At 43.9% G+C, this 16,760-nt stretch overlaps 1 protein-coding gene across 2 annotated transcripts in view; it reads right to left on the reverse strand.

Moving 5' to 3' along the window:
• LOC124039976 (vesicle transport through interaction with t-SNAREs homolog 1A-like) overlaps positions 1-16,760 on the reverse strand; it is a 178,691-nt gene that overhangs the window by 124,069 nt on the left and 37,862 nt on the right. For both annotated transcript variants that reach the window (XM_046356616.1, XM_046356615.1), the window contains exon 4: positions 16,532-16,609. In XM_046356616.1, coding sequence (XP_046212572.1) covers positions 16,532-16,609 — 78 coding nt within the window. The remainder of the gene's footprint in view (positions 1-16,531; positions 16,610-16,760) is intronic.

Consider the following 16,760-nt stretch of genomic DNA (forward strand, 5'->3'; position numbering starts at 1 on the left):
CCTTAAAACACAAGCACACACAAGCTCAGACAACATCCTCTCCCTCAATGATAGCAAGACAAAGGAGCTGTTAGTGGACTACAGGAAACGGAGTTCCCATTCACATTGATGGGATTGTAGTGGAGTGGGTTGAAAGCTTCAAGTTCCTCGGTGTCCACATCACTAAGGATCTATTGTGGTCCACACACACCAACACAGTCATGAAGAGGGCATGAGAACACCTCTTCCCCCTCAGGAGGCTGAAAAGATTTGGCATGGGTCCTCAGATCCTCAAAAAGTTCTACAGCTGCACCATTGAGAGCATCGTGACTTGCTGCATCACCGCATGGTATGGCATCTGCTTGGCATCCGACCGCAAGGCACTACAGAGGGTAGTGCATATGGCCCAGTAAATCACTGGGGGCAAGCTCCCTGCCATCCAGGACATCTATACCAGGCGGTGTCAGAGGAAGGCCCCTAAAGATAATCAATTTATAGACTGTTCCCTGCTACCGCATGGAAAGCAGTACCGATGCACCAAGTCTGGAACCAACAGGGCCCTGAAGAGCTTTTACCCCCCAAGCCATAAGACTAAATAGTTTGTTCAATAGTTTACTAAATAGCTACCCGGACAACCAGCATAGACCCTTTTTGCACCCTTTAAAAAAAAGTTTGTGTGCTTTCACATAAGCTGCTGCTACTGTTTATCATCTATCCTGTTGCCTAGTCACTTTGTTCCTAGTTATTTGTACATATCTGTATCTACCTCAATTACCTCGTACCCCTGCTCTTCGACTCAGTACTAGTAACCTGTGTATATAGCCCAGATTTTGTTACTCATTGTGTATTTATTAATACTTCTCTACTTTTTCTAAAATGTTCTCTCTCTCTGCATTGTTGGGAAGGACCAGTAAGTAAGCATTTCACTGTTAGTCTACCCCAGTTGTTTACCAAGCATGTGACGAATACATTTGATTTGACAGATGAAATGCAAAATATCATGTTGCCTAAAGCGATGCTCCAAAAAATGTGGTTAAGCATGGCCAATTCATCTTCATAAGTATATATTTTTTTATCTCAACAAAGCAACAATGGATAGCAATAGATATTCCTGTGGACAATTAGGAATATGTCTTGTTCTTGTTTCTGAATGACAATTGAAAAGGGGAATCTGGTCGGCTAACAGAACGAGCGATGATCATTTTACTATAGCAAGTTCACACAGACCTACACTGAGAGTACAAAACATTAAAAACAACTGCTCTTTTAAGGAATGATTTGTTAACCTTGAGACGATTGTGCATTTGTTCTATTCAGAGGGTGAATGGGCAAGACAAAATATTTGTCTTTGAGCGGGGTATGGTAGAACTGTAATGCTGCTGGGTTTTTTCATACTCAACAGTTTCCTGTGTGTATCAAGAATGGTCCACCACCCAAAAGGACATCCAGACAACTTGACACAACCGTGGGGAAGCATTGGGGTCAACATGGGCCAGCATCCCTGTGGAACGCATGACACATTGTAGAGTCCATGCCCCGACGAATGGAGGCTGTACTGAGGGCAAAAGGGAGGTGCAACTCAATATTAGGAAGGAGTTTCTAATGTTTTGTACACGCAGTGTATATCGCTACTAAACCTACATCAGAAGAAACAACCGCCGTTTGCGGTCTGTTTGAATATAAATGGTGAATGCAACGTTTGAGTGTACCAAACTGAACTCCAATCAGGTTATATATTACATCTCATGTCAGCCCATGTGGTCTTTCACCAGCTATCAAGCAGCCCATGGCCACCAACCATGCTCGCATCCAGCCAGTGTTCATTTGGGTTCAAACCAGAAGGGACAAATCAATCCCATCTACTGTCAGTCTCATCATATAAAACCAAGCACTCTGCCAATTCAACGGTATCCTATAAGAAACATATTGAACTGCGGAGTAGCAATGGTGGGGGGCGGCATCAAGGGGTCCTGCGGACGGTGCTAGATTGTTGAGCGAGGATTGCAGATAGGAGATCCTCTCTATGATCACATTACAGTGAGAAAGCTTCCACAGGCCACATGTTACACAAAACCACAATACAAAGTCAAAGATATGTACTGTGCAGGCCAACATAAACACAAAAGCTGGAGGATAGAAAACTCTTGAGGCAAGATCATTTTGAGCCTTCAAAGACAGTTCAACAAATCAAAATCAAACCAAATTGTATTCGTCACATGCTCAGTCAACAACAGTGTGGTCGCATCTGCACGTCGCTCCAACGGGTAGTATAACTTTTTCATTATATTTCATTATAACACAACGGTTTGATTTGTCTTATCTTAGCAAATTCTTCTCAGCTAGCTACATAGCCGTCTTTGTATCAAAGATAATTGCGTAATTATCGTATTTCGCCGTCCTAACGTAGTCTTCACTAGCCAGCTAGCTAACGTCCACTGATTAGCTGCACTGGAGAAACTATCACACTCAACTGAACGACTTGATTAGTTTAGTGTTAGCTAGCTACATAGCTGTCTTTGCTGTCTTCGTATCATCGTATCCAAGATAATTGTGTTGTTTAGGTTTAGAGTGTGTAGTCTTAGAGTGATTATCTTAATTTACCGAGGTTAGCTAGCCAGCTATTTGTCGTCCTTAACGTAGGTGACTCTGCTAGCTAGCCAACAGCTAGCCAACGCTAGCCAACGTCTTCTGTATAGAACTCAACTACCCGGTCGCACTCACAGGTAGTATCACATTTTCACTTCATTTCATTACAGTACAACGGTTTGATTTGTTTGATCGTAGCTAGCTACTTAGCTAGCTACATAGCCGTCTTTGTATCAAAGATAATTGTGTAGTCTAGAGCGATTTTCTAGGTTCGCTAGCCATCTATTGTCGTTCTTTTAACGCAACGTAACGTAAACAACACTGCTAGCTAGCCTGCTAGCCCCCGAATAGCAACACTGCAGAAACTATTACACTCAACGGAACGACTTGATTAGTGTAGTGTCAACAACGCACCCACTGCCAGCTGGCCTACTTCAGCAGTACTGTATCATTTTAATCATTTTAGTCAATAAGATTCTTGCTACGTAGCTTAACTTTCTGAACATTCGAGACGTGTAGTCCACTTGTCATTCCAATCTCCTTTGCATTAGCGTAGCCTCTTCTGTAGCCTGTCAACTATGTGTCTGTTTATCCCTGTTCTCTCCTCTCTGCACAGACCATACAAACGCTCCTCACCGCGTGGCCGCGGCCACCCTACTCTGGTGGTCCCAGCGCGCACGACCCACGTGGAGTTCCAGGTCTCCGGTAGCCTCTGGAACTGCCAATCTGCGGTCAACAAGGCAGAGTTCATCTCAGCCTATGCCTCCCTCCAGTCCCTCGACTTCTTGGCACTGACGGAAACATGGATCACCACAGACAACACTGCTACTCCTACTGCTCTCTCTTCGTCCGCCCACGTGTTCTCGCACACCCCGAGAGCGTCTGGTCAGCGGGGTGGTGGCACCGGGATCCTCATCTCTCCCAAGTGGTCATTCTCTCTTTCTCCCTTACCCATCTGTCTATCGCCTCCTTTGAATTCCATGCTGTCACAGTTACTAGCCCTTTCAAGCTTAACATCCTTATCATTTATCGCCCTCCAGGTTCCCTCGGAGAGTTCATCAATGAGCTTGATGCCTTGATAAGCTCCTTTCCTGAGGACGGCTCACCTCTCACAGTTCTGGGCGACTTTAACCTCCCCACGTCTACCTTTTGACTCTTTCCTCTCTGCCTCCTTTCCACTCCTCTCCTCTTTTGACCTCACCCTCTCACCTTCCCCCCCTACTCACAAGGCAGGCAATACGCTCGACCTCATCTTTACTAGATGCTGTTCTTCCACTAACCTCATTGCAACTCCCCTCCAAGTCTCCGACCACTGCCTTGTATCCTTTTCCCTCTCGCTCTCATCCAACACCTCCCACACTGCCCCTACTCGGATGGTATCGCGCCGTCCCAACCTTCGCTCTCTCTCCCCGCTACTCTCTCCTCTTCCATCCTATCATCTCTTCCCTCCGCTCAAACCTTCTCCCACCTATCTCCTGATTCTGCCTCCTCAACCCTCCTCTCCTCCCTCTCTGCATCCCTTGACTCTCTATGTCCCCTATCCTCCAGGCCGGCTCGGTCCTCCCTCCCGCTCCGTGGCTCGATGACTCACTGCGAGCTCACAGAACAGGGCTCCGGGCAGCCGAGCGGAAATGGAGGAAAACTCGCCTCCCTGCGGACCTGGCATCCTTTCACTCCCTCCTCTCTACATTTTCCTCCTCTGTCTCTGCTGCTAAAGCCACTTTCTACCACGCTAAATTCCAAGCATCTGCCTCTAACCCTAGGAAGCTCTTTGCCACCTTCTCCTCCCTCCTGAATCCTCCGCCCCCTCCCCCTCCTCCCTCTCTGCAGATGACTTCGTCAACCATTTTGAAAAGAAGGTCGACGACATCCGATCCTCGTTTGCTATGTCAAACGACACCGCTGGTTCTGCTCACACTGCCCTACCCTGTGCTCTGACCTCTTTCTCCCTCTCTCTCCAGATGAAATCTCGCGTCTTGTGACGGCCGGCCGCCCAACAACCTGCCCGCTTGACCCTATCCCCTCCTCTCTTCTCCAGACCATTTCCGGAGACCTTCTCCCTTACCTCACCTCGCTCATCAACTCATCCCTGACCGTTGGCTACGTCCCTTCCGTCTTCAAGAGAGCGAGAGTTGCACCCTTCTGAAAAAACCTACACTCGATCCCTCCGATGTCAACAATTACAGACCAGTATCCCTTCTTTCTTTTCTCTCCAAAACTCTTGAACGTGCCGTCCTTGGCCAGCTCTCCCGCTATCTCTCTCTGAATGACCTTCTTGATCCAAATCAGTCAGGTTTCAAGACTAGTCATTCAACTGAGACTGCTCTCCTCTGTATCACGGAGGCGCTCCGCACTGCTAAAGCTAACTCTCTCTCCTCTGCTCTCATCCTTCTAGATCTATCGGCTGCCTTCGATACTGTGAACCATCAGATCCTCCTCTCCACCCTCTCCGAGTTGGGCATCTCCGGCGCGGCCCACGCTTGGATTGCGTCCTACCTGACAGGTCGCTCCTACCAGGTGGCGTGGCGAGAATCTGTCTCCTCACCACGCGCTCTCACCACTGGTGTCCCCCAGGGCTCTGTTCTTGGCCCTCTCCTATTCTCGCTATACACCAAGTCACTTGGCTCTGTCATAACCTCACATGGTCTCTCTTATCATTGCTATGCAGACGACACACAATTAATCTTCTCCTTTCCCCCTTCTGATGACCAGGTGGCGATCGCATCTCTGCATGTCTGGCAGACATATCAGTGTGGATGACGGATCACCACCTCAAGCTGAACCTCGGCAAGACGGAGCTGCTCTTCCTCCCGGGGAAGGACTGCCCGTTCCATGATCTCGCCATCACGGTTGACAACTCCATTGTGTCCTCCTCCCAGAGCGCCAAGAACCTTGGCGTGATCCTGGACAACACCCTGTCGTTCTCAACTAACATCAAGGCGGTGGCCCGTTCCTGTAGGTTCATGCTCTACAACATCCGCAGAGTACGACCCTGCCTCACACAGGAAGCGGCGCAGGTCCTAATCCAGGCACTTGTCATCTCCCGTCTGGATTACTGCAACTCGCTGTTGGCTGGGCTCCCTGCCTGTGCCATTAAACCCTTCAACTCATCCAGAACGCCGCAGCCCGTCTGGTGTTCAACCTTCCCAAGTTCTCTCACGTCACCCCGCTCCTCCGTTCTCTCCACTGGCTTCCAGTTGAAGCTCGCATCCGCTACAAGACCATGGTGCTTGCCTACGGAGCTGTGAGGGGAACGGCACCTCAGTACCTCCAGGCTCTGATCAGGCCCTACACCCAAACAAGGGCACTGCGTTCATCCACCTCTGGCCTGCTCGCCTCCCTACCACTGAGGAAGTACAGCTCCCGCTCAGCCCAGTCAAAACTGTTCGCTGCCCTGGCCCCCCAATGGTGGAACAAACTCCCCTCACGACGCCAGGACAGCGGAGTCAATCACCACCTTCCGGAGACACCTGAAACCCCACCTCTTTAAGGAATACCTAGGATAGGTTAAGTAATCCCTCTCACCCCACCCCCCCTAAGTTTTATATGCACTATTGTTAAGTGACTGTCCCACTGGATGTCATAAGGTGAATGCACCAATTTGTAAGTCGCTCTGGATAAGAGCGTCTGCTAAATGACTTAAATGTAAATGTAAATGTAAATGCTTACTTACGGGACCCTCCCACCAAAAACAGAGAGAAAAATAGAAAAATAATAACAGTAGGAATAAATACTCAAAGAGTAACGATAACCTTGGCTATATACACGGGGCACCAGTACCGAGTCGATGTGCAGGGGTACGAGGTAGACATGTACATATAGGTAGGGGTAAAGTGACTAGGCAACAGGATAGATAATAAACAATAACAGCAGTGTATGTGATGAGTCAAAGGGGAGTGCAAAAAGGGTCAATGCAGATAGTTAAATAGTTAACCAATAGCTACCCGGACTATTTAGCAGTTTTGTGGATTAGAAGCTGTTAGAAGCTGTTTAGGGTTCTGTTGGTTCCAGACTTGGTGCATCAGTACCGCTTGCCGTGCGGTAGAAGAGAGAAAAGTATATGACTTGGGAGGCTGGAGTCTTAGAAAATGTTTGACACCACCAGGTAAAGAGGTCCTGGATGGCAAGGGAGCTCGGACCCAGTTATGTACTGTGCTGTACGCACTACTCTCTGTAGCGCCTTGCGGGCAGATGCCAAGCAGTTGCCGTACCAAGCGGTGATGCAGCCAGTCAAGATGATCTCATTGGTGCAGCTGGAGAACTTTTGAAAGATCTGAGGGCCCCTGCTGTATATTTTCAGCCTCCTGAAGGGGAAGCGGCATTGTCGTGCCCTCTTTAGGACTGTATTCGTCTTGTGTGGACCATGATAATTCCCTTAGTGAGGTGGACACCGAGGAACTTGAAGCTCCCGGCCTGCTCCACTACAGTCCCGTCGATGTGGATGTTGGCGTGCTTGGCCCTGCATTTCGTGTCGTCCACGATCTTTGACCACCTCCCTGTAGGCCATTTCATCCTCGTCAAAGTCTCATTATTGTTAGTCTCAGTATTGTTATATGAACGTCTCTCGTCATTAATGAAGTGATCAAATAAGCCAGAAAAAAGCCCCCATCCAGAATATAGGCATTGATTGCATTGAAATATTGTAAAGAAGGTATCCAACTAATATCTTAATTTTACTGATAAACGGGGGTGAAAGTAAATTTAAAAGACAGTGAATAGGTACACTCATCAGGGACATGGCCAACGCTGTCCACTGGTACCAGTAAGATAACTTAATTGAGCGAACAGTAGCCTAAGAATTTAGATAACTTAAAGACATATTGGAGTCTTTTCCTTTGTAATCTCAATACAGCAATAGCCATTTGCATTCCAAACAGTTTTCCCACAATTGTATTTTTAAATATTGCAATATGCCTGGCTGGGTTTCTGCTTTTCACTGACAGTCGTAATTTAACTATCTATTTGGTATTTGTGGTGCGTGCTGCCCAAATTGCGGGCCCTCCCGACCGTAGGTTACACCATTTAAAACAATCCACAGCTTTTGCTTTTTAAGAAGCTAATGATCCTCTTTGGTAAAATCATGCTTTCTGGTGTAGTAGCCTATTTTTTATGTTTTGTATTTATTTCTGTATAGACAGGAGTAAGCTAATTAGGCTATATCATTATGGCCGCTAGAGATGATCATAGAGATGCCGCCTATGCCTTTTAATGTGGCATAAACACAACCAGCACTGTGCACCCGCAATTTGATGAATGAAATATACATCAGTTACAAAACACCTACAATACCAGTCAAAAGTTTGGACACCTACTCATTCAAGGGTTTTTCTTTATTTGTACTATTTTCAACATTGTATAATAATAGTGAAGACATCAAAACTATGAAATAACACATACGGAATCATGTAGAAACCAAAACAATGACTTAAAGAAATCAAAATATAATTTAAATTCTTCAAAGTAGCCACCCTTTGCCTTGATGACAGCTTTGCACATTATTGGCATTCTCTCAACCAGCTTCTCCTGGAATGCTTTTCCAAAAGTTTTTAAGAAGTTCTCACATATGCTGAGCACTTGTTGGCTGCTTTTCCTTCACTCTGCAGTCCAACTCATCCCAAACCTTCTCAATTGGGTCGAGGTCGGGTGATTGTGGAGGCCAGGTCATCCGATGTAGCACTCCATCCCTCTACTTCTTGGTCAAATAGCCCTTACACAGCCTGAAGGTGTGTTGGGTCATTGTCCTGTTGAAAAACAAATGATAGTCCCACTAAGCGCAAACCAGATGGGATGGCATGTCGCTGCAGAATGCTGTGATAACCATTATGGCTAAGTATGCCTTGAAATCTAAATAAATCACCAACAGTGTCACTAGCAATGCACCCCCACACCTCCTCCATGCTTTACGGTGGGAACCTACTCTGCATCTCACAAAGACACGGCGATTAGAACCAAAAATATAAAAAAATTGGACTCATCAGACCGATTTCCACTTGGCCAAAGCAAGTCTCTTCTTCTTATTGGTGTATTTCAGTAGTGGTTTCTTTACAGCAATTTGACCATGGAGGTTTGATTCACACAGTCTCCTCTGAACAGTTGATGTTGAGATGTGTCTGTTACCTGAACTCTGTGCAGCATTTATTTGGTCTGCAATTTCTGAGGCTGGTAACTCTAATGAACATATCCTCTGCAGCAGAGTCAACTCTGGGTCTTCCTTTCCTGTGGCGTTCCTCATGAGAGTCTGTTTCATAGCGCTTGATGGTTTTGCGACTGCACTTGAAGAAACTTTCAAAGTTCTTGAAATTTTCTGCAATGACTGACCTTCATGTCTTTAAGTAATGATTGGCTGTTGTTTCTCAGCAAAAAAAAAGAAACGTCCCTTTTTCAGGACCCTGTCTTTCAAAGATAATTCGTAAAAATCCAAATAACTTCACAGATCTTCATTGAAAATGGTTTAAACACTGTTTACCATGCTTGTTTAAATGACCCATAAACAATTAATGAACCTGTGGAACGGTCGTTAAGACACTAAAAGCTTACAGACGGTAGGCAATTAAGGTCACAGTTATGAAAACTTAGGACACTAAAGAGGCCTTGATACTGACTCTGAAAAACACCAAATGAAAGATGCCCAGGGTCCCTGCTCATCTGCATGACTGTGCCTTAGGCAGGCTGCAAGGAGGCATGAGGATTGCAGATGTGGCCAGGGCAATAAATTGCAATATCCATACTGTGAGACGCCTAAGACAGCGCTACAGGGAGACATGACGGACAGCTGATCGTCCTCGCAGTGGCAGACCACGTATAACAACACCTGCACAGGATTGGTCAATCTGAACATCACACCTGTGGGACAGGTACAGGATGGCAACAACTGCCCTAGTTACACCAGGAACGCACAATCCCTTCATCAGTGCTCAGATTGTCGGCAATAGGCCGAGAGAGGCTGGACTGAGGGCTTGAAGGCCTATTGTAAGGCAGGTAGGTCCTCACCAGACATCACCGGCAACAACGTCGCCTATGGGCACAAACCCACTGTCGCTGCACCAGACAGGACTGGCAAAAAGTGCTCTTCACTGACGAGTCACGGTTTTGTCTCACCAGTGGTGATGGTCGGATTCGCGTTTATCGTTGTAGGAATGAGCGTTACACCGAGGCCTGTACTCTGGAGTGGGATCAATTTGGAGATGGAGGGTCCGTCATGGTCTGGGGAGGTGTGTCACAGCATCATCGGACTGAGAATGTTGTCATTGCAGGAAATCTCAACGCTGTGAGTTACAGGGAAGACATCCTCCTCCCTCATGTGGTACCCTTCCTGCAGGCTCATCCTGACATGACCCTCCAGCATGACACTGGCACCAGCCATACTGCTCGTTCTGTGCGTGATTTCCTGCATGACAGGAATGTCTGTTTTGCCATGGCCAGCGAAGAGCCCGGATCTTAATCCCATTGAGCACGTCTGGGACCTGTTGGATCGGAGGGTGAGGGCTAGGGCCATTCCCCCCAGAAATGTCCGGGAAATTGCAGGTGCCTTGGTGGAAGAGTGGGGTAACATCTCACAGCAAAAATGGGCAAATCTGGTGGAGTCTATGAGGAGGAGATGCACTGCAGTACTAAATGCAGCAGGTGGCCACACCAGATACCGACTGTTACTTATGATTTTAACCCCCCCTTTGTTCAGGGACACATTATTCAATTTATGTTAGTCACATGTCTATGGAACTTGTTCAGTTTATGTCTCAGTTGTTGAATCTTGTTATGTTCATACAAAAATTTACATATGTTAAGTTTGCTGAAAATAAACGCAGTTGACAGTGAGAGAACGTTTAATTTTTTTGCTGAGTTTATTTCAATTTGTTTAACACTTTTTGGTTTACTACATGATTCCATGTGTTATATCATAGTTTTGATGTCTTCATTATTATTCTACAATGTAGAATATAGTGAAAATAAAGAAAACCCTTGAATGAGTAGCTGGATACCACCCGGTTTCCAGTCAATTTGCTAATTTTTCATGTGGCATGTTGTGAAAAGCCGGTACAGCGTAACCCCACTCTTTGTTTTACAGGGACACCGTACCAGACCGTACCGCCTTACTTTCACCCTTTCTGATAACTGACCACCTCCTTTATTGCTATAACAAATACAAAACCACAACAAATGGCATTACGACTACACCTGACTTAGTTCTAAATGAAAGTAACAAGGGCAAAATACGGAATCCACTAATTAGGCATGACACTGAACAACCATGATTGACGAGCATAAAGATGTTGATGGTTTTCTGATAAAACATGGTTGCCCCCTGTAGCACTGTCTTGAAGTGTACTTTATGCCAGCCTTTTCCTCATGCTTGTTTTGAAAAGAGTGTGCTATCAGAAAAAACTATCTTCCTTTTCAGATTTTTACAGAAAATGGATTTAATTGAATTCATCCCCATAAAGGCTCATAAGAGCCTCACCAATAGCCTTGGCCTCATGGCTGCAGAGATGAGGGCACAGAAATTCAGACGGAAAGGAATCTAAAAACAGGAAAGGCAGAGAGGCACTCACCTCTTCACTTAACTTCATCAACTGCCACGCGAAAGCAAAGAGAGAGAGAGAGAGAGAGAGAGAGAGAGAGAGAGAGAGAGAGAGAGAGAGAGAGAGAGAGAGAGAGAGAGAAAAAGAGGGAGTGAGAGAAAGATCAAAAAGAAAAGACATGGCAGGAAGCAGATCAGTCATGTGGCTGGGTTCCCGAATTAACCTTGACGATTTATACGTTTGCACGTTTAGCATTTAGAAATCACAGACAAACACATTAAACGAAGCTAAACACGAGACTCGTGCAGACCTTTTTTTGAACAAACAAAGATCAAGTTCCCGCGCTGTCACACGAGACAAAAGAGAGGGAATGGATTGCTCGACTCGCGGTGTCTAAACTAGCACCATCAAGGAAGTCACAACACTTGATGTGTCAAAAATGGAGAAGAAAATAGATCCCACTCTGTACAGTAGGAAAATACAGTTTGGATACAGTATGCATAGAAGCTTGATAGAGGGAATATCTCTATTTTATATATCCCGGTGCAAAATAGCAACAACAAAAAAACAAAAAAAATGTATAGATTGTGAAATGTCGGGCCAATCCATTGTTTCCAATGTGTCCATCATTGGTGACACATTGTCAATATTTCATGTTCCTTATGTATTGCAATACAGATGCCTGCTGTGTATACATAAAGGCAGAGTCTATTATTAGGACAACTGGGAGTCGTGTTTGATGAAAAGAGAGTGTCAAATTCAAGCAGAGTAAAATAGAAAACGTCCCCATATCCTACTGTTGTTTATCTTTAATAGAGACACAGACATTGGAGGAGAGCAACGGTTCAATTCGAGCTTAATCAAAAGCTTAAATCACTATTACAAAAGGATGCTTCTGCCACAACCTGTTCTTTCTGTAGGGGAAAGACATGGAGAACACAACATCATTTAGTACAGGAGGGGAAGGACAGGTTTCTTCATTTGTCATCCGTTGCAGGTGATTTTTTTATTTTTTTTTTTTTTAAATCTCCATTTCTTGAACGAGATTAAAAGGTTAGCAGATCTGAAGGGAGGCTCAGGGCCACTATTACTCTCCTCTAATCTCACTTTGTATGTGGTGGTCATTTTGAATTTTGCTAGTTTGAAATAATTTGCTATCAGAAAAGAGGCAGGAGGACTTGGATCATAAATTATACAACGGGATTGTCGAGAAGAAAGAAGAGGCTCGGTGGTGGGATTGATGTTAAACTATTGGTTGTCGTGGCCACGGTCGTCAGGAACGACAGGCTAGGCTCCTCCACGGTTAAGCGTTTTCTGAAAGGTGCTCGCGCCGAAGAGTTAAAGACGCAGCCACCCAGTCGGTAAAAATGTATGAGCAATTTAAGCACAATTATGTCGGTGTAACTGTAATGTTACATTCTACTCTGATGGATGTCTAATAGGATTTGAGAGAGCGAGAGGAAATATACACAGCCATATCTGGAGTGGCTCCATCAGTATTATTGTCTCTGTTCAATAATAACAATATATATATTTTTTTATAGCTAATATACGGCTATATACAATTGTAGAAAACCATTCTTAAAAAAAGTCAATTTATTTTAAATATACAGAATATCACAGTTCTTACCACCTTAATTCAAAGTAAAATGTCCAATTGTTGTTTAAATACTTGTGTGTACTTTATTCAGCTTTCCCCATTTAAATTAGGAAAGGATTTCCAATAACAAATATATCATAATTTATTATTGTAATTCTGTAAATGGAGTTTAAAAAAGGAAAACACGATGGAAGGGCAAGTCTGAAGAAAATGTCCAAAAAGTCAGAGAATAAATGTATTCCAGCCCGCTATCAAAGCCATTTTGTATCTCAGATGCGTGATAGAATGAAAGAAAAGGAGTTGGAAGAAAATATGCAAAAGTAAAACAGCTTAATGTTTGTCTGCTGAGAGCTTCATTTTAGTGAGCCACTGGCCTTGAGGAACTTGGCAGCGACAAGGTAACAAAATGGAGGAGAAAAAAACATTGCAAAAAAACAAAAAATTTCTTCACTCTTCCCTTCGGTGAGAAAAAAGGGCCACCTTGCAGACTGGAAACGGTCCTTTATTTCGAAGGTCACAGCCCCCTGCGTTGAACGCATTATTGAGGAGGCCGAAGTTTAAAACTACGCTACATATGTGGCTATTTTAGGGTTTGAACAGGCCAGCCAGGGCTGCTGATCACTCGGCGCAGCCCTTCCCTCCAATTCAATGAGAACCAAACAAAACTTGTTCCATCTTATTTGTGCTGCTTGGTCGATTGTAAGTCCTCGTGGAGGATTTGCTGAAACTATATATGAGGGGTTTTGTGCTTGGCATTCTCTTTTTTTCATCAATCTTTACCATTCTTTTCAAACGTAACCCACAACGCTAGCTTTGCTTGAGAGAAATAAAGTGTTAAACACAGAAAACTGTAAATGTTATAATTACGGCTCCATGACCGCCTTTCCCTGTGTTTTTGTAATGCCAGCCAGTATTCAAAATTGCACTGCTGCAATTTTTCTGTTATGATAATCAGCAGATTTTTCAAACAAAGATTTTTTTATTCAATACGGAATTCGATACAAGTGGTAATCTGCTTCCTTTGTAGCCTGTAAAATCTGGTCCATGCCGGCTCAAACCAGCACAATCTCTTGTGGCCAAGCCTTCTGCTGTGACTGAAATCGAAACTATTCCGTAGAGTGTTCGTGTGTGGTAGGGTGTTTGTGTGTGTCTGAGTGTGTGAGTTGCATGCCGAGTGAGAAAAGGGAGGGGAAAAAAGTGCAACGGTAGACTACCACGTTATAAAAAATATAAAAAAGAAGAGTGATAGCGCCATTTCAGTCTCTGTCCGCATACAGATAACGAATAAATGCCCAACTCTATTAAATCGTTCTTTAGCCATTATCGCAGGGCCAACACTCCATTTTCAGAACTCCCTATTTACTTAGCTATAAATCCTTGCCATGTAACGAATAGATTTGTGACTGGTAATGATCCGTTTAGCCAGAGCTATATGAAATGATCCTGAACTCTTTCAGATCGTCAGGAATTCAATTGACCCGACTTGCCCAAGCTCCCCCATCCTCTCTATCGCTCCAGTCTTGTTCGATCAAAAAAAAAAAAACTGAAGTTCCGAGCACTCCACTCACAGCAAGACCAAGTGTTATCTCCAAAAGTTTTTAAAATGGAAATGAGGTAAATATGGCACCATGGTAAATAGAAAAATGGTATGTGTGTGTGTGTGAGACAACGTCTGTTTTACAATGTACACACATTAGAATTCTGATATTGACTCAACTTATAGTACAAATGTTATGCTTTGAGTATTCAAGACTCTGAAGCAACTACTTAAGGAATAGGTATACACCAAACTACAGGTCTATGGTTACTGAGCAATTACAAGGGTTTAATAAAGATGCCATAAGTTTGTTCTAGATCTATAAATCAGCATTTATTTTTTGAATAACTGTTGTATTGTGTATTTCATTTTTATTTGCTTATACTTGTTTACTAAATTTGTCTTACTAAATGTGGACTTTCTTCTTTGGTTCAGGGACAATTTGCCTCCCCGTGCTCTCCATTCATCCTTGAGGGTTATTAAATCACTTGAGAAAATACAAGGTTTTGTGCGAACCATGGAGGATATTGACTTTATGGCTGAATCACAAAACAAGGACAAGTGTATTATAATTAAACAACAACAATATTCCTTGACATGTTAGCTCTCTACAACAAAAAAAATGGTATTACTTGAAGGCGGGACAAATTAATTATCTTAAAATGTACTTCAAGAAACATTCATTCAGAGATTTAATAGTAGGGAGGTGATATCGTTCCAAATAATGATATAATTTTTCAACAAAGCAGCATAACAGACTAAAAACAACTTAAAATGCATGCATCTTAATATTGTCCGTCTAGATGAGCTCATCATTGTTTAAAAAAATTATTATCCTATGAAAAATATTCTTAGGTCTATGAATAATTATTTCAATAATGGGGTTCATCATCAATTGTTTTTAATGAAAGGGAAATATATATATATTTGAAATGTGGGTCATAATTCTTTTTTTCTTTTCCCTTTGACAAGATTTTGATAGGAACCATCACCGTCTTGAATGTGACAGTTCTGGCAGCAAATCCACTTCCAACTTCTGTACAAAATGTCAGAGTCACTTCTGTGTCTCACTAATTTGCAGGGAATATGCATATCAATTACACATCTCGGCTAGCGATACATATGTTTGCAAGATGTGCAGTGCATGGGTCATCATTGAAATGGTAATAAGGGAGCTATCAAAATAAAAAAGACGAGACAACTTTATTTAGCTCCGCTCAACTGCCGACCATCTCACTGTACTTTTACAAAGTACTGAGGGACTAAATGTGCATATTTCTCCCTCTGTCTTTGTGTGTGACTGAGACACACACAGCAACTATTGCAAAGTTGACAGGATAATTTAAGGCAATATATAAATTAGTCAAAGGACGCTGGTCAGAGTTGTGAGTGTCTGTTTGTGAGCGGCAGCTGTGCAGGTGAGATGTAGGCACCACGTCAAGTGTTAAAAAGATGGTGGGTTTTGTTTTGATGCAGCACTTCAGACATAATGCACAACAATCACAGTTTAAAGAACATGTGCCATATTTTGGGCAATTAAGATCACTATTTAAGATGTTTGCTTTTGTTTTTCCTTTCTCATATTCAATATGACTGAATCAATAGTTTTTGAAGGCATTGTTCATTTCCCATGTCTTATAATTTTGTGACAATGGAAGAAATATGGCTAATTTGCTTTTTATCTGCTGTTTGTAATCCATTGTATTGAACTCCATCACAGTTGAAATAAAAACGTTAAATTGCATTTTCATTGCAAAATTCACCATACATCTTTTCATGAATTTGAATACATTTTCAACTGTAATTGCATAGAATTATAATATAAAATATATACGATTTTCAATATCACTTGCAACAAACTACAACGAGTAAAATATAAAAACTGTCAGTGACTTTTTGATACTAATGCTTATAAACATTGAACCTGAGAATCCTATTCATCCTGAGTGTCTGCATTGTGTGGTTTCGCCACCCCTGGTGTTTAAAGGAGTGTGAAAGACACTGTTTGTGGGGAGGAGGTTGGTTGTGTGTGGCTGATAGTGTGTTGGTGAAGGATAAGTACACTGACGGCTGGAGAACAGCTGTGGGGGGGTTGCCCCAATCTGGCGTTGCCCAGATGCTGGGCCCAGGCCTGGAGCCCATTCAGACCCTGGGCAGCTTTGCATTAAACAGTGTTCCTTCCGCATGACTTAGTGCCAATGCTGCGGTGGCCCTGGTGGCCCTAGGAGGTGCCCCGGGAGGCCCTGACCCTTTCACACCCAGGGCCAGCCACCCACACTGGGGACCGGAGGGGCTTGATTAGCACCTTACCTGACTCTCCGAGAAGCCAGCGTCTTCCCCCAGGAGCTCGTTCCGCACGTCATCACTGTAGGCGATACGTGACCTTTTCTGCAGGGGGAGGAGGAAGAGGAAGGAGAAGAAGAAGAGGAGAGAACAGAAGAGGGGAGAAAGAGAAAACAGCGGGGGGGGGGGGGGGGGGTAAGCCTTAGTGGAGTTGTCTTGGAAAAACATAACAGGCATTTCTTAAGCACGAGAGCCC

Source organism: Oncorhynchus gorbuscha, linkage group LG07 (genome assembly GCF_021184085.1).
Source record: "Oncorhynchus gorbuscha isolate QuinsamMale2020 ecotype Even-year linkage group LG07, OgorEven_v1.0, whole genome shotgun sequence".
Lineage (NCBI taxonomy): Eukaryota > Metazoa > Chordata > Actinopteri > Salmoniformes > Salmonidae > Oncorhynchus > Oncorhynchus gorbuscha.